This window comes from Salmo salar, chromosome 07 (genome assembly GCF_965601325.2).
Source record: "Salmo salar chromosome 07, fSalSal1, whole genome shotgun sequence".
Classification (NCBI taxonomy): Eukaryota; Metazoa; Chordata; class Actinopteri; order Salmoniformes; family Salmonidae; genus Salmo; species Salmo salar.
The window spans coordinates 67,598,018-67,617,183 of NC_138297.1; the positions used below are offsets into that span (position 1 = coordinate 67,598,018).

A 19,166-nucleotide genomic window follows, 5' to 3' on the forward strand; every position below is an offset into this window, starting at 1 on the left:
CCTGATTCCTGCTTACAAGCAAAATTAAAGCAGGAAGCACCAGTGACTAGATCAATAAAAAAGTGGTCAGATGAAGCAGATGCTAAGCTACAGGACTGTTTTGCTAGCACAGACTGGAATATGTTCCGGGATTCCTCCAATGGCATTGAGGAGTACACCACATCTGTCATTGGCTTCATCAATAAGTGCACCAATGACGTCGTCCCCACAGTGACCGTACGTACATACCCCAACCAGAAACCATGGATTACAGGCAGCATCCACACTGAACTAAAGGCTAGAGCTGCCGCTTTCATGTTACTCTAACCCGGAAGCTTATAAGAAATCCTGCTATGCCCTCCGACGAACCATCAAACAAGCAAAGCGTCAATACAGGACTAAGATCGAGTCGTACTACACCGGCTCTGACGCTCGTTGGATGTGGCAGGGCCTGCAAACCATTACAGACTACAAAGGGAAGCACAGCTGAGAGCTGCCAGGTGACACGAGCCTACCGGACGAGCTAAACTACTTCTATGCTCGCTTCGAGGCAAATAACACTGAAACATGCATGAGAGCACCAGCTGTACCGGAAGACTGATCAATCTCTCTGCAGCCGATGTGAGTAAGACCTTTAGACAGGTCAACATTCACAAGACCGCAGGGCCAGACGGATTACCAGGACGTGTACTGCGAGCATGCGCTGACCAACTAGCAAGTGTCTTCACTGACATTTTCAACCTCTCCCTGTCCGAGTCTGTAATACCAACATGTTTTAAGCAGACCACCATAGTGCCTGTGCCCAAGGACACGAAAGTGTCTTTGAAAGGCTGGTCATGGCTCACATCAACACCATCATCCCAGAAACCCTAGACCCACTCCAATATGCATACTGCCCCAACAGATCCACAGATGATGCAGTCTCTATTGCACTCCACACTGCCCTTTCCCACCTGGACAAAAGAAACACCTATGTGAGAATGCTATTCATTCACTACAGCTCAGCGTTCAACACCATAGTACCTTCAAAAATCATCACTAAGCTAAGGACCCTGGGACTTAACACCTCCCTCTGCAACTGGATCCTGGACTTCCTGACGGGCCGCCCCGAGGTGGTAAGGGTAGATAACAACACATCCGCCATGCTGATCCTCAACACAGGGCCCCTCAGGGGTGTGTGCTCAGTCCCCTCCTGTACTCCCTGATCACTACTCCAACACCATCATTACATTTGTCATTGACACAACAGTGGTAGGCCTGATCACCGACAACAACAAGACAGCCTATAGGGAGGAGGTCAGAGACCTGGCCGTGTGGTGCCGGGACAACAACCTTCTCCCTCAACGTGATCAAGACAAAGGAGATGATTGTGGACTACAGGAAAAAGAGGACCGAGCACGCCCCCATTCTCATCAACTGGACTGCTTTGGAGCAGGTTGAGAGCTGTAAGTTCCTTGGTTCCTTCAAGTTCCTTTTTGGTGATGTGGAACGTGGACATATCACCAACAAACTAACATGGTCCAATGACAGTCGTGTAGCGGGCACAACCACATTTTTCCCCCTTAGGAAACTGAAAAGGCATGGGTCCTCATAGCCTCAAAAGGTTCTACAGCTGCACCATCGAGAGCATCCTGACTGGTTGCATCACTGCCTGATATGGCAACTGCTCAGCCTCCGACCACAGGGCACTACAGAGGGTAGTGCGAATGGCCCAGTAAATCACTGGTGCCAAGCTTCCTGCCATCCAGGACCTCTATACCAGGCGGTGTAAGAGGAAGGCCCTGAAAATTGTCAAAGACCCCAGCCACCCTAATCATGGACTATTCTCTCTGCTACCACATGGCTACCAATGAAATTTGGGCTTTATTAAAGGGGATATCTGGGATTGATAAACCAGATTTTGGACTTTCAAATTAATGATATGTAGCTATTTATTCTTGAAGAATGTAATTTATAAAGGCCTCAGGAGCGTAGTTCAACCATCTTAGGGTTTGAGTGTGGTTACATTTTTCAAGCCCCATCCCTCAGCGGTTTACAAAATAGCAGAAGGATGATGGCAATGTTTGAATCCCAGATTGCCCCTTTAAGAACTGAACGTACCATGATCAGGAAGTTCTTGTTCTTCTTACGAGCTCCATGCAGACCCGTGATGCCAAGGAGAAAGGAGACCACACCTGCTGTGAAGATAGTCCATCTGACTGGAGACAGACGTTCATCTAGGTCCTTCACCATTAACACACACCCATCTGACTGGAGACAGACGTTCATCTAGGTCCTTCAACATTAACACACAGTGAAATCAACAGTTGTAGTTTGTTACAATACAGTTAATACAAGATTAAAATATCAGGTTAGAAAATGTTGCTTACATTTTCACTGCTGCAAGACATCCAAAGGGTGACAATGAAACCCATGCCATCAATCTGAAGGACATTCTGGGAGAATAACTATTATAAAATAAATATATTCAAAATATTGGACACCACTTTTAGATTTAAAAAAAAAGTATCCGTTATAGATTGATTAAAATAAATACAATAACATATTAAAGTGTTGCATTACCAGTTGTAGGATTGTGAAGAAAAGCAGCCAGCCTCAAGCAGAGCAGGAACAACACATGTTGTAGCTCTGGTCTCACCTCTGACTCGCTCTCTGAGAGAATGTGCATTGAAAGAAGAACTCTGGGTTTTATGTCATTTCCTGTAACTGACAGGTGTCTTGACAGTGATTTTACTGAGTTCCTCAGACATCAGGATGGTATTCATTGGTGCAAATCATAGAAAAAACTAAAGTGTTTTTTTATTGGACAGGTTCAGTTAGTCCCTCCCAGGTTGTTATCTGTCTTCAGTTTGGTGCATAACGAATACAACCCTGGACTGTTCCTGATTCATAAGGTTGTGTTACAGTCCATGACCCCACAAAGGCATACAAAATACAGATGGATTCTATACAGGTTATATGGGTAGAGGAATCAACACAATGTAAAAGGGAGCTGGGCCCATATTCATAAAGCCTCTGAGTAGGAGTGCTGACCTAGGATCAGATCTCCCCCCACCGTCCATGTAATCTGACCTAGGATCAGATCTCCCCCCACCGTCTATGTAATTGGACCTAGGATCAGATCTCCCCCCACCGTCCATGTAATCGGACCTAGGATCAGATCTCCCCCCCACCGTCCATGTAATCGGACCTAGGATCAGATCTCCCACCACCATCCATGTAATCGGACCTAGGATCAGATCTCCCACCACCATCCATGTAATCGGACCTAGGATCAGATCTCCCACCACCGTCCATGTAATCTGATCTATTACAAAACTGAACCTAGATCAGCCCTCCTACTCTGAGGCTTTATGAATATGGGACCGGATTTCTTAATGAGTCTGAGCTGGAAAAAAGTGTTTAAGTAATGAGTCAAAGTTGTTCTCTGAAGAGGCGGGCTGGAGGCAGGGAAGCAAATGAGGCAACCAAGTGAATTACTACTTCTTTATTTCTGATGTGACTCAAAAAGGGGAACAGCCATAAAGACTTTGGTCACAGGCCTTGAACAGAAGACATTCTGACATGTACTGCAGTCATTATACAACTCAAATATATAACAGGTAAATGTATATACAGCGTGATCAATATTACTGTCAGACTTTAATATCTACCAGATGATAGCAATAAAATGGGAAAATTTGTAAACATTTTAGCATGAATAATACCAAGTTCAGTGTATGGACAGCAAAGCCCTCTAATTCAGAGAGAGACGTAGAACAGTAGACAATGAAACAGAGCTCCCTTAAAAAAAAATACACAAATTCATTTTCAATGAGATATGGATCAATCAACTTCACAAGTGAAGAAACTGCCGTAATTTAAAAAGATCTGAAACCCAAATAAGAGCATCGTTTGATGCAGGTATATGATCGAGAAACGCATGATGCAATGCGGTCCATAGTGATGTTCAGCAGGTTGGGGGTCCATTCCATTTCCAGTCCAGTCAATTCACAAAGCAGACCTAATTCCATTCCACATGTTCCTCATTGAAGAGAATTGGAATTTCAGTGTACTTCCTGAATTGACTGGATTTGAACCCCAACCCTGACCTTCAGTATAAAGTACATGTTGAATGCATGCTGTATGGGATATGTCAAAGTCAGTTTTTGATTAAGTCATGATTGGGGTCAATTTGAATTGAAGTCAGTCAATTGAGGAAGTGAATTGTATTTAACATTGCTAATGTAAAAACTTGGAATAAATAACTTCTGCTTTTCAGTTTGAGAAATCATTGAAAATAGATCCTGTTTTTTTCAATTATTGTATTGGAATTTCAGTTGACTTCCTGAATTGATGACTTCCAATTCAACTTGACCACAACCCTAGATCAAGTGTATCACGTGTTGCTGCATTAGAGCAGTGTTGGCGTCCCTCTTCCCAATCTGGCTGTACAGGGTCATGATGAAGGACATTCGAAAGAGCTGAAACACAAAAAAAAGGTACGTCACAACCCATTCACTACCAGGCTATAGCCCAGGCCCACATCAGTTTGTGGTGTCTAGCCTGGTTCAGATCCATTTGTACAGTCTTGCCAACAGGTTGTTAATTGGCAATGACAAACAGCCATCGGCGTCGCCAAGAAGGTGCCAACAGATCTGGGACCAGGATACATTCACTTAGTATTGAACAGTGAATTGCACATATCCATCTTAATGCCAATGACAACAGCCATAAAGTAAGAGTTAGTGAAGATGAAACAGACCAGTACTGAACAGTGACTAGAACAATAAAAATGTATTCCATTTCTATGACCAGTACTGAACAGTGACTAGAACAATAAAAATGTATTCCATTTCTATGACCAGTACAGTGCATAATATAATGTATTAATAGAGTCTTTGTTATAGAAATTGGACTTTTGGATTCTTACTATCAAGACTGCGATACTAAAAGCAGTCCCAGGCACGATCTTCTTGGAAATCTTGACACAAGGCTGCAGTGGACAAAGCAAACAGTCAACACTAGTGAACACCAGGTCAAGTTAATTGTATGAAGACGCTACTTGGAGGTTCATGGCTGTATCATCCTGGAACCCTCTATGGTTTCATGTGGCTGTAGATCAGTTCCCTGTACAGGTTCTGTTTATAGGACTTTGATGTAGAGTAGTGGAATGTAGTGTAATGGTAGTGGTAGTGTACTGGTACTGTAATGTAGTGGTAATGTAAAGTAGTGGTAATATAGCGGTAATGCAGTGTAGCGGTAGTGGCAGTGTAGTGTACGTTCATTGATTTGTTTCCTTTATACCATGTAAAGCCATCTTCCTTGAAAACCATTTTCTAAATAGTATTTTAATAATAAGTGATTATCTGCTTACCGTTGAGTACCCTTTTCGTCCTCCTGCATTTTTGCACATCTGCAACCAACAATTATTCACAAATTCAAGACAGGACCATCATATCTGCGTCCCAAATTGCACCCTATTCCCTTTGTAGTGCACTACTTTGGACCAAAGCCCTACGGTCCTGCTCAAAAGCAGGTCACTATACGGAATTGGTGCCGTTTGTGGCACATCCTATGTCCAGGTGATTCATCTCGGTACCTCCCATAGAGATGGATAGAAGACTCTAGTGACCTAAAGCATGAGTGGCGCAATTGAGATCTCCATTTAGAATTGGGGGGGGGGGGGGGGACTTTCAAATGCATTGGCTGATCCCTCCTGATGGCCCTGTTGGAGTCATGTCCAACCAGGTCATCAGCCAGTTAATTTTACTTGTGAGGAAGAAAGTGTACTACTTCAAAATGGCGAGTACTTCAACGGCATTGCCTGTGTGTTCAGACACCATAATTGGACATAGAGAATGATGTATAAAGAAAATCTATGGTACGTACAGTGGGGGAAAAGAAATGATCAGTCTCTAATTTTAATAGTAGGTTTATTTGAACAGTGAGAGACGGAATAACAACAAAAAAATCCAGAAAAACAAATCTCAAAAATGTAATAAAATGATTTGCATTTTAATGAGGGAAATAAGTATTTGACCCCTCTGCAAAACATGACTTAGTACTTGGTGGCAAAACCCTTGTTGGCAATCACAGAGGTCAGACGTTTCTTGTAGTTGGCCACCAGGTTTGCACACATCTCAGGAGGGATTTTGTCCCACTCCTCTTTGCAGATCTTCTCCAAGTCATTAAAGTTTCGAGGCTGACGTTTGGCAACTCGAACCTTCAGCTCCCTCCACATATGTTCTATGGGATTAAGGTCTGGAGACTGGCTAGGCCACTGCAGGACCTTAATGTGCTTCTTCTTGAGCCACTCCTTTGTTGCCTTGGCCGTGTGTTTTGGGTCATTGTCATGCTGGAATACCCATCCACGACCGATTTTCAATAACCTGGCTGAGGGAAGGAGGTTTGCATCCAAGATTTGACGGTACATGGCCCCGTCCATCGTCCCTTTGATGCGGTGAAGTTGTCCTGTCCCCTTAGCAGAAAAACACCCCGAAAGCATAATGTTTCCACCTCCATGTTTGATGGTGGAGATGGTGTTCTTGGGGTCATAGGCAGCATTCCTCCTCCTCCAAACACGGCGAGTTGAGTTGATGTCAAAGAGCTCCATTTTGGTCTCATCTGACCACAACACTTTCACCAGTTGTCCTCTGAGTCATTAAGATGTTAATTGGCAGACTTCAGACGGGCCTGTATATGTATTCTTGAGCAGGGGGACCTTGCGGGCGCTGCAGGATTTCAGTCCTTCACGGCGTAGTGTGTTACCAATTGTCAATTGTTTTCTTGGTGACTATGGTCTCAGCTGCCTTGAGATCATTGACAAGATCCTCCCGTGTAGTTCTGGGCTGATTCCTCACCGTTCTCATGATCATTGCAATTCCACGAGGTGAGATCTTGCATGGAGCCCCAGGTCGAGGGATATTGACAGTTCTATTGTATTTCTTCCATTTGTGAAAAATGCATCAAATGTTGTCACCTTCTCACCATGCTGCTTGGCAATGGTCTTGTAGCCCATTCCAGCCTTGTGTAGGTCTACAATCTTGTCTCTGACATCCTTGGAGAGCTCTTTGGTCTTGGCCATGGTGGAGAGTTTGGAATCTGATTGATTGATTGCTTCTGTGGACATTTGTCTTTTTTACAGTTAACAAGCTGCGGTTAGGAGCACTCCCTTTAAGAGTGTGCTCCTAATCTCAGCTCATTACCTGTATAAAAGACACCTGGGAGCCAGAAATCTTTCTGATTGAGAGGGGGTCAAATACTTATTTCCCTCATTAAAATGCGAATCAATTTATAACATTTTTGACATGTGTTTTTCTGGATATTTTTGTGGTTATTCTGTCTCTCACTGTTCAAATAAACCTACCATTAAAATTATAGACTGATCCTTTCTTTGTCAGTGGGCAAACGTACAAAATCAGCAGGGGATCAAATACTTTTTTCCCCCACTGTACCTTCACTTCATATTTCTCGTCCTCCGGTGGTAGCTGCTCCGTCAGTCTCCCGTCCTCCAACACCTGAGACAGGAAGAGGCAATTTACAATTTACTGAAACTAATTGTATTGCTTTTTTCCTAATAATAATGTAAAATTAACATCTGTACAGAAAGACTCATGTGAAGGCCAAAATACAGAGGAGGAACTTTTTGATGCAATCAAAGCCTTTAAGGCTGGGAAAACTCCAGGGCTGGATGGCATACCAGTGGAAGTATACGAAAGTTTTTTTTGATATACTCAGAGGATCGTTATTAGCATGTTTTAACCACACCTATATAAATGGTAGATTATCAGATATGCAACAAGAAGGTCTGATATCATTATTACTGGAACAGGACCCAAGCAGTATATATAAAGATCCATTCCATTTAAAAAATTGGATGCCTCTTACACTTCAGTGTTGTGATGCAAAAATCCTAGCAAAATGTTTGGCGCGTAGAATTAAAAAAGTATTGTCAGATATTATTCATCCTAATCAGACAGGTTTTTTACATGGACAATACATTGGAAATAATATACTGCTCCAAAAAATAAAGGCAACACTAAAATAACACATCCTAGATCTGAATGAATGAAATAATCTTATTAACCTGTTAGGGCTAGGGGGCAGTATTGACACGGCCGGATAAAAAACGTACCCGATTTAATCTGGTTACTACTCCTGCCCAGTAACTAGAATATGCATATAATTAATGGCTTTGGATAGAAAACACCCTAAAGTTTCTAAAACTGTTTGAATGGTGTCTGTGAGTATAACAGAACTCAAATGGCAGGCCAAAACCTGAGAAGATTCCATGCAGGAAGTGGCCTGTCTGAGAAGTTGTGTTTCATCTTGGCTCTTTTTATTGAAGACTGAGGATCTTTGCTCTAACGTGACACTTCCTACGGCTCCCATAGGCTCTCAGAGCCCGGGAAAAAGCTGAACGATATCGAGGCAGCCTCTGGCTGAAACACATTATCGCTTTTGGCAAGTGGCCGATCAGACTACTATGGGCTTAGGCGCGTGCCCGAGTCGACCGAATGCTTTATTTTCTTTCGTCTGTTTACCTAAACGCAGATTCCCGGTCGGAATATTATCGCTTTTTTATGAGAAAAATGGCATAAAAATTGATTTTAAACAGCGGTTGACATGCTTCGAAGTACGGTAATGGAATATTTAGAAATTGTTTGTTACGAATTGCGCCATGCTCGTCACCCTTATTTACCCTTTCGGATAGTGTCTTGAACGCACGAACAAAACGCTGCTGTTTGGATATAACTATGGATTATTTTGAACCAAACCAACATTTGTTATTGAAGTAGAAGTCCTGGGAGTGCATTCTGACGAAGACAGCAAAGGTAATAACATTTTTCTTATAGTAAATCTGACTTTGGTGAGTGCTAAATTTGCTGGGTGTCTAAATATCTAGCCCTGTGATGCCGGGCTATCTACTGAGAATATTGCAAAATGTGGTTTCACCGAAAAGCTATTTTAAAAATCGGACATATCGAGTGCATAGAGGAGTTCTGTATCTATAATTCTTAAAATAATTGTTCTGCTTTAATTTAGTAAATTCACCGGCAGTGTTCGGTGGGAATGCTAGTCACATGCTAGTCACATGCTAATGTAAAAAGCTGGTTTTTGATATAAATATGAACTTGATTGAACAAAACATGCATGTATTGTATAACATAATGTCCTAGGGTTGTCATCTGATGAAGAACATCAAAGGTTAGTGCTGCATTTAGCTGTGGTTTGGGTTTATGTGACATTATATGCTAGCTTGAAAAATGGGTGTCTGATTATTTCTGGCTGGGTACTCTGCTGACATAATCTAATGTTTTGCTTTCGTTGTAAAGCCTTTTTGAAATCGGACAGTGTGGTTAGATTAACGAGAGTCTTGTCTTTAAAATGGTGTAAAATAGTCATATGTTTGAAAAATTGAAGTTTTTGCATTTTTGAGGTTTTTGAATAACGCGCCACGGGATTACACTGGCTGTTACGTAGGTGGGACGATTTGGTGCCACCTACCCTAGAGAGGTTAAATACTTTTTTCTTTACATAGTTGAATGTGCTGACAACAAAATCACACAAAAATAATCAATGGATTATTTATCAACCCATGGAGGTCTGGATTTGGAGTCACACTCAAAATTAAAGTGGAAAACCACACTACAGGCTGATCCAACTTTGATGTAATGTCCTTAAAACAAGTCAAAATGAGGCTCAGTAGTGTGTGTGGCCTCCATGTGCCTGTATGACCTCCCTACAACGCCTGGGCATGCTCCTGATGAGGTGGCGGATGGTCTCCTGAGGGATCTCCTCCCAGACCTGGACTAAAGCATCCGCCAACTCCTGGACAGTCTGTGGTGCAATGTGGCGTTGGTGGATGGAGCGAGACATGATGTCCCAGATGTGCTCAATTGGATTCAGGTCTGGGGAACGGGCGGGCCAGTCCATAGCATCAATGCCTTCCTCTTGCAGGAACTGCTGACACACTCCAGCCACATGCGGTCTAGCATTGTCTTGCATTAGGAGGAACCCAGGGCCAACTGCACCAGCATATGGTCTCACAAGGGGTCTGAGGATCTCATCTCGGTACCTAATGGCAGTCAGGCTACCTCTGGCGAGCACATGGAGGGCTGTGCGGCCCCCCAAAGAAATGCCACCCCACACCATGACTGACCCACCGCCAAACCGGTCATGCTGGAGGATGTTGCAGGCAGCAGAACGTTCTCCACGGCGTCTCCAGACTCTGTCACGTCTGTCACATGTACTCAGTGTGAACCTGCTTTCATCACAGGGCGCCAGTGGCGAATTTGCCAATCTTGGTGTTCTCTGGCAAATGCCAAACGTCCTGCACGGTGTTGGGCTGTAAGCACAACCCCCACCTGTGGACGTCGGGCCATCATACCACCCTCATGGAGTCAGTTTCTGACCGTTTGAGCAGACACATTTGTGGCCTGCTGGAGGTCATTTTGCAGGGCTCTGGCAGTGCTCCTCCTGCTCCTCCTTGCACAAAGGCGGAGGTAGCGGTCCTGCTGCTGGGTTGTTGCCCTCCTACGGCCTCCTCCACGTCTCCTGATGTACTGGCCTGTCTCCTGGTAGCGCCTCCATGCTCTGGACACTACGCTGACAGGCACAGCAAACCTTCTTGCCACAGCTCACATTGATGTGCCATCCTGGATGAGCTGCACTACCTGAGCCACTTGTGTGGGTTGTAGACTCCGTCTCATGCTACCACTAGAGTGAAAGCACCGCCAGCATTCAAAAGTGACCAAAACATCAGCCAGGAAGCATAGGAAATGAGAAGTGGTCTCTGGTCACCACCTGCAGAACCACTCCTTTATTGGGGGTGTCTTGCTAATTGCCTATAATTTCCATCTGTTGTCTATTCCATTTGCACAATAGCATGTGAAATGTATTGTCAATCAGTGTTGCTTCCTAAGTGGACAGTTTGATTTCACAGAAGTGTGATTGACTTGGAGTTACATTGTGTTGTTTAAGTGTTCCCTTTATTTTTTGGAGCAGTGTATAAGACAAGTACTGGAAACAATAGAATACTATGAAATATCGGGGACACCAGGCCTGGTTTTCATAGCTGATTTTAAAAAGGCTTTTGATAAAGTACGACTGGAGTTTATATATAAATGCCTAGAATATATCAATTTTGGGGAATCACTTATAAAATGGGTTAAAGTTATGTATAGTTACCCTAGGTGTAAAATAGTAAATAATGGCTACATCTCAGAAAGTTTTAAACTATCTAGAGGAGTAAAACAAGGTTGTCCACTATCGGCATATCGACTTATTACGGTTATTACTGCCATCAAAATGTTAGCTGTTAAAATTAGATCAAACAATAATATTAAGGGATTAAAAACTAAGGTGTCATTGTATACTGATGATTCATGTTTTCTTTTAAAACCACAATTAGAATCTCTCCACGGCCTCATAGACGATCTAGATACTTTTGCTATGCTCTCTGGATTAAAACCAAATTATGATGTGTACTATATTACATATTGGATCACAAACATAATTCAAATTGTACATTACCATGTAGTTTACCAATTAAATGGTCTGACGGAGATGTGGACATACTCAGTATATATTTTTATAGGAAGTTAGAAAAATAGATAAGATCTTGCTACCATGGAAAGGAAAATACCTGTCTATTTGTGGAAAAATCACCCTGATTAACTCTTTAGTCATATCACAGTTTACCTATTTGTTTATGGTTTTGCCTACACCTAGTGACCTGCTTTTTAAATTATATGAACAAAAAATATTCAATTTTATTTGGAATGGCAAGCCAGACAAAATTTAAAGGGCCTATTTATATAACAAATATGAATTCGTAAGGCAGAAATGATTAAATATTAAACCATTAGACCTCTCACTAAAGGCATTGGTTCAATGTAATTTCATTGACATGTGGAAACAACGTTGATTCAACCAGTAAGGGTTTCCTCCTTACCACCTTCTCTCTGACAACTCCCAGGATTCCGGCGATCAACAGGAGGATGAAGATGTGGAGCAGCCCGATGAAGAACTGAAAGAAAACAAACGCTCACATGATATGCCCACCACATGTTATTTGTCCAGTTAGTCCCATTGAGGCCAGGGAACAGTTACTTGGATTTAACATATCAGATTAAAGTGTTAGAATTGGGTTTTTCAAAACTGAATTTATACTCTGATCCTTCATATAAGGATTTGGTAAACCAATATCACCTTTAAAAAAAAATCAGGATTCAAATGTAGTGATGAGGCTATTTTTGATAGCGAAATAATATTTACACATTTTGTGTTACAGCCTGAATTCAAAATGGATTAAATAGATCCCCCACCCATTTATGCACAATACGGCATAATGGCAAAGTAAAAAATGTTAAAACATTTGCACATTTATTGAAAATGAAACACAGAAATCACATGTATCCACCCCCTCCCGCCAATGTATACTTTCTGAGGCACCTTATAAGGGATTTGCAGGCTCCATTTAAAATTTGACTTATTTTAATTCATGTAGTTTACTCATCTCTCTGTCCCTGTAATAGTGAAGTAGTACCCCAAGCTGTCAATTAGATGGTGAGATGTGGGCCAGTTCAATGCACTGAAAATCTGTATTCTGTGATCTTGATATTTTGGCATCTGGATCAGAATGATCCTATCCAATTATTTTCTGGAGGGAAAAAAATGGCCGAAAAACAGCCAGATGGATCTGATCCTGGATAGCAGAAAAGCCGGTTACAGATTCTGGATTATTGTGATCAAGTCTAAAAATTTTGAAAAACTGGCCATAGAAGTCTATTCCGATGTGTGACCTGGGAAACCATTAGATTCACCAAAAGCCTTATCATCATATACTTGTAATTGTCACTCTTGCAAAAGAGATGCCATCTCTGACATGTATAAAAAGGTTAAATAAATGATTGTGTGCAGGTACAGTGCCTTTACATATTCCACACTAACATCTACATACAACACCCCATAATGACAAAAAGAAAACAGGTTTAGAATTTTTTGCTCATTTATAAAAAAAATCGAATCTTATTTACATATGTGTTCATACTTTTTGAATGCACTGCATATGAAGAGACTGGTTTGGTTAGAACCTAGAACCGCTTCAGGGGTTGGTTATTGGGACAGCATTATCCTATGCAGTGTACAATAATGTAACATTTTAAATGTAAAATGTAAGGGTTGGCCATTATAATGGAGTGTGTTTCCCCTCACCAGAATGAGCATGCATCGGTTTTCCTTAATGTCTCCACAGCAGCCCAGGATGCCCAGTACCATGATGATGACACCAGCAGCTATCAGCAGGTCAATTGGCACTTCCTCATCCATTATCTGAGGTAGGGGGACAGACAGTTACTCAGTCATTTTACATGTAGATATGTGCTAAATAGGTTTATATGACTGGATCCATTTGTTTCAAGGTGATGGGTATACATTTGCTATTTTTACTCTGTAAAGACGGCTTTTGATGGTGTTGGCATTAATTTAGTGTCACACTGGACATTTCCTTACCATGTTTCCATTCATGCTCACTTTGAGGTAGATGGAGACACCAAGAATGATGCAGCCACTGATCTGGAAAACAAAATGAGATGAAATGAATGCTTTATCTAGAATCAACTTAAGAAAGTTGTGCGTTTCATTGTCACTGGGATTGAAGGAACAGGTCTTGTTGCATAACAACAACATGAATGTGGATTCATTTCAAAGAATCACAACACACTAGTTACATCAGGTGGCAACTCTGAGGAACTACAGTTGAACCACCACAATGGAGGAGATACAGCATCATCCAGCCCCCACATGAAGATATCTTTACTGGGTTAACAGTGGACTCTAGACCACATGGGAAATCCAGAGGGGAGAGGATGCGAGGAATCCAGGAAATTAAATAGAGAATCTCCCGTGGTCTAAGAACTGATAGTGACAGGTTACACACATTGAATATTTGATTGAAAAAACTTTGCCGAAGGCAATAAGAATGAATGCTCATTATTTAGAGAGATAACAGCGTATACCCACATTTTTATGTTGAAGACGTTCTGTGATGACTGGACTATGAATTTGATGATTATTTTGGCTTTCAAACAGTTGAAAGATTCCCTTCAATATTAAAAAAAATTACTTTGAGATTCTGATTGAGATTAAGTCCAAATATGAGTCCACATATCCACACAGCCCCCCCCCCCCCCCCCCCCCCCATGTGGCCTGGAGTGGCATGCCCATGCAGTAAAGGTTGTGGCAATTTTTCATGTTGCAAAACATTTAGCTATGGAGTGCACTAATGAATAAAACCCCTGGAACTGAGAAGGCTTGTTAAGCTATCATCGAAAAGACAACACCTTCCAGAGTCAGAGTCAAAGGCTTAATGAAAGTTAGTCATGTGATAATCACACATTGTTACCATAGACATTTGAATGTCATCTCATTTCCATAGCAGACATGTAAATAGCTTTTAAATTGATTACTATGAGTACTAGGTTACTAGTTGATCACTAAACTAACAAACACATCACTAACTACACACACATTTATGATTCAAAATCTACATCAAACCAATCAAGGACACGATGGTTAAAGTAAAACATGTAGGTTAATAGGACTCACCCAGTACATTAGATTGAAGAGGAAGAGCAAGTACTTGATACACTTATTCACAGCCATCTTCTAACCTTCCAACAGCCAGGCAAGATGTGATGTGACAGACCAATGTTAAGTTAATCCCTATTCCTCTGTTCCTGGTGTTGCCCGTGTGTGTGAGGGTTCTTTCACAAGCCCGTATTTAAAAGCTGTGGGTGTGGTTACTGACTACTCAGTCCAGTCCAGGCACCAACAGTCTCCTACCAGTCCCCTCTCTCTAGCCCGTATTTAAAAGCTGTGGGTGTGGTTACTGACTACTCAGTCCAGTCCAGGCACCAACAGTCTCCTACCAGTCCCCTCTCTCTAGCCCGTATTTAAAAGCTGTGGGTGTGGTTACTGACTACTCAGTCCAGTCCAGGCACCAACAGTCTCCTACCAGTCCCCTCTCTCTAGCCCGTATTTAAAAGCTGTGGGTGTGGTTACTGACTACTCAGTCCAGTCCAGGCACCAACAGTCTCCTACCAGTCCCCTCTCTCTAGCCCGTATTTAAAAGCTGTGGGTGTGGTTACTGACTACTCAGTCCAGTCCAGGCACCAACAGTCTCCTACCAGTCCCCTCTCTCTAGCCCGTATTTAAAAGCTGTGGGTGTGGTTACTGACTACTCAGTCCAGTCCAGGCACCAACAGTCTCCTACATAAAGACCCCACAGCAAACACCCTCCTCTGAAAGCCTGACTCAGAGCACAGGGTGAAACTGTGGCAGACTGACTGCCAAAACATAGACTATGCAAACTACAACACCACCAGCTATTGTTTGTAATGAATGTTTTTACTATTTTTGTACATAATGTTGCCACTACCGTCTCTTATGACCGAAAATAACTTCTTGACATCAGGACTGTGATAACTCACCACGGACTAGCAGAATCCTTTTTCTTCTTTCACGACTCTGATGAGCCCAAGGGGAGGATATACTGTTCCCTCAAGAACAGGCCCCGACCCAAGTGATCTGCGCGAAGAGGAGGCGGAGAAAGGGAGGCCGGAGGGCGGGCTGCCATCTGAGGAGACGGAGGCGCTCGAATAAACCCCCACTCCCCTCAATTCTGCTCGCAAACATGCAATCTTTGGACAATAAATGGACGAGTTATTAGGAAGATTTAACTACCCATGGGACATTGAAAACTGTAACATCTTATGCTTCACGGAGTCGTGGCTGAACGACGACACTATCAACATACAGCTGGCTGGTTGTACGATGTACCAGCAGGATAGAACAGTGGCGTCTGGTAATACAAGGGGCGGCAGTCTATGTATTTTTGTAAACAACAGCTGGTGCACAATATCCTGTTGGGGCTAGGGGGCAGTATTGAGAATTTTGAAAAAAATATGTGCCCATTTTTAACTGCCTCCTACACCAACTCAGAAGCTAGGATATGCATATTATTACCAGATTTGGATAGAAAACACTCTGAATTTTCTAAAACTGTTTGAATGGTGTCTGTAAGTATAACAAAACTCATATGACAGGCAAAAACCTGAGAAAAACAAAATAATTTTGTGGCTGTACTATTTTTTCGAGTCATTGTTAATAGATCACACAGTGAGAAAGGATTCATTTCGCACTTCCTACGGCTTCCACTAGATGTCAACGATCTTTATAAAGTTGTTTGAAGCGTCTATGATGAACAGAGACCGGATGACAAGGAAGAGAAGTTGACCTCCCTGGGATGTCGTCACTTCATTATTGGCTGCACCTGCGCAATCATGTTATGCGAGACATTTTTCAAAAACGTTTTTCAAGACACAGGAGAGGTCGGGTTGAAACATTACTGATGTTTCACGTTAAAAATGGCTCTAAAGATTGATGCTAAACAACGTTTGACATGTTTGAACGAACGTAAATAGATTATTTTTTTAACTTTTCGCCGTGACTCCCCCCCCCCCGCGCTACTTTTTAGTAGCCTACCGAAGCGCTAACAACTTGGAGTTATTTGGACATCAATTATGAACTTTGTTGAAAGAAACCACATTTGTTGTGGACCTGGGAATCCTGGAAGTGCCAATGGATGAAGATAATCAAAGGTAAGGGATTATTGCCAATAGTAATTTTGATATTACATGGTTACAAGATGGTGCTAACCTGTATAGCCTAGCCTATTGTTCTTAGCACAGCACCCGGTTTATTGCAAATTGTGATTTCCCAGTAAAGTTATTTTGAAATCTGGCAATGCAGTAGCATTTACGAAATGTTAAACTATAATTATTTGAATGACAATATTATAATTTACCAATGTTTTCGAATAGTAATTTTGTAAATTGTAACGTTGTTCACCGGAAGCATTTGAGATAAAAATGAAATCTGAATTTCACCGCTACTGTAAAATGCTGTTTTTGGATATAAATATGAACTTGATGGAACAAAAGATGCATGTATTGTATAACATAATGTCCTAGGAGTGTCATCTGAGGAAGATTGTCAAAGGTTACTGCATAATTTTAGCTGGTTTTAGCTTTTGGTGACGCCTGTCTTTGAATTGACAAAACATTACACACAGCTATTTTCAATGTACTCTCCTAACATAACCTAACTTTATGCTTTCTCCGTAAAGCCTCTTTGAAATTGGACAATGTGGTTGGATTTAGGAGATGTTTATCTTTCAAATGGTGAGAAATAGTTGATTGTTTGAGAAATTGAAATTATTAGATTCTTGCAGTTTTGAATTTCCCGCCATGGTCTCTTGACAATGAATCCCATTACCGGGCAGGGATCCCCAAGAGGATATCTAAGGAAGTCTCGAGCCATTGCTCGCCTGAGGTAGAGTGTCTCATGATAAGCTGCAGACCACATTACCTACCGAGAGAGTTCTCATCTATATTCTTTGTAGCTGTTTACATACCACCACAGTCAGAGGCTGGCACTAAGATAGCATTGAATGAGCTGTATTCTGCCATAAGAGAACAAGAAAACGCTCACCCAGAGGTGGCGCTCATAGTAGCCTGGGACTTTAATGCAGGGAAACTAAAATCAGATTTACCTAATTTATATCAACAAGTTAAATGTGCAACCAGAGGAAAAATAACTCTAGACCACCTATACTCCACACACAGAGATGCATACAAATCTCTCTCTCACCCTCCATTTGGCAATTCTGACCCTAATTCTATCCTCCTGATTCCTGCTTACAAGCAAAATTAAAGCAGGAAGCACCAGTGACTAGATCAATAAAAAAGTGGTCAGATGAAGCAGATGCTAAGCTACAGGACTGTTTTGCTAGCACAGACTGGAATATGTTCCGGGATTCCTCCAATGGCATTGAGGAGTACACCACATCTGTCATTGGCTTCATCAATAAGTGCACCAATGACGTCGTCCCCACAGTGACCGTACGTACATACCCCAACCAGAAACCATGGATTACAGGCAGCATCCACACTGAACTAAAGGCTAGAGCTGCCGCTTTCATGTTACTCTAACCCGGAAGCTTATAAGAAATCCTGCTATGCCCTCCGACGAACCATCAAACAAGCAAAGCGTCAATACAGGACTAAGATCGAGTCGTACTACACCGGCTCTGACGCTCGTTGGATGTGGCAGGGCCTGCAAACCATTACAGACTACAAAGGGAAGCACAGCTGAGAGCTGCCAGGTGACACGAGCCTACCGGACGAGCTAAACTACTTCTATGCTCGCTTCGAGGCAAATAACACTGAAACATGCATGAGAGCACCAGCTGTACCGGAAGACTGATCAATCTCTCTGCAGCCGATGTGAGTAAGACCTTTAGACAGGTCAACATTCACAAGACCGCAGGGCCAGACGGATTACCAGGACGTGTACTGCGAGCATGCGCTGACCAACTAGCAAGTGTCTTCACTGACATTTTCAACCTCTCCCTGTCCGAGTCTGTAATACCAACATGTTTTAAGCAGACCACCATAGTGCCTGTGCCCAAGGACACGAAAGTGTCTTTGAAAGGCTGGTCATGGCTCACATCAACACCATCATCCCAGAAACCCTAGACCCACTCCAATATGCATACTGCCCCAACAGATCCACAGATGATGCAGTCTCTATTGCACTCCACACTGCCCTTTCCCACCTGGACAAAAGAAACACCTATGTGAGAATGCTATTCATTCACTACAGCTCAGCGTTCAACACCATAGTACCTTCAAAAATCATCACTAAGCTAAGGACCCTGGGACTTAACACCTCCCTCTGCAACTGGATCCTGGACTTCCTGACGGGCCGCCCCGAGGTGGTAAGGGTAGATAACAACACATCCGCCATGCTGATCCTCAACACAGGGCCCCTCAGGGGTGTGTGCTCAGTCCCCTCCTGTACTCCCTGATCACTACTCCAACACCATCATTACATTTGTCATTGACACAACAGTGGTAGGCCTGATCACCGACAACAACAAGACAGCCTATAGGGAGGAGGTCAGAGACCTGGCCGTGTGGTGCCGGGACAACAACCTTCTCCCTCAACGTGATCAAGACAAAGGAGATGATTGTGGACTACAGGAAAAAGAGGACCGAGCACGCCCCCATTCTCATCAACTGGACTGCTTTGGAGCAGGTTGAGAGCTGTAAGTTCCTTGGTTCCTTCAAGTTCCTTTT

At 42.6% G+C, this 19,166-nt stretch overlaps 1 protein-coding gene across 1 annotated transcript; it reads right to left on the reverse strand.

Annotated features, from left to right (window-relative positions):
* Window positions 1-3,863: 3,863 nt before the first annotated feature.
* LOC106592697 (tetraspanin-8) lies at window positions 3,864-14,755 on the reverse strand. The gene is made up of 8 exons (XM_082977997.1): window positions 14,572-14,755; window positions 13,477-13,539; window positions 13,180-13,296; window positions 11,918-11,992; window positions 7,416-7,478; window positions 5,336-5,374; window positions 4,892-4,954; window positions 3,864-4,442 (listed from the first exon to the last, which is right to left on the reverse strand). The coding sequence occupies exons 1-8, from the start codon at window positions 14,626-14,628 to the stop codon at window positions 4,344-4,346; spliced, it is 576 nt and encodes a 191-aa protein (XP_082834123.1). The 5' UTR covers window positions 14,629-14,755; the 3' UTR covers window positions 3,864-4,343.
* Between the last annotated feature and the right edge of the window lie 4,411 nt (window positions 14,756-19,166).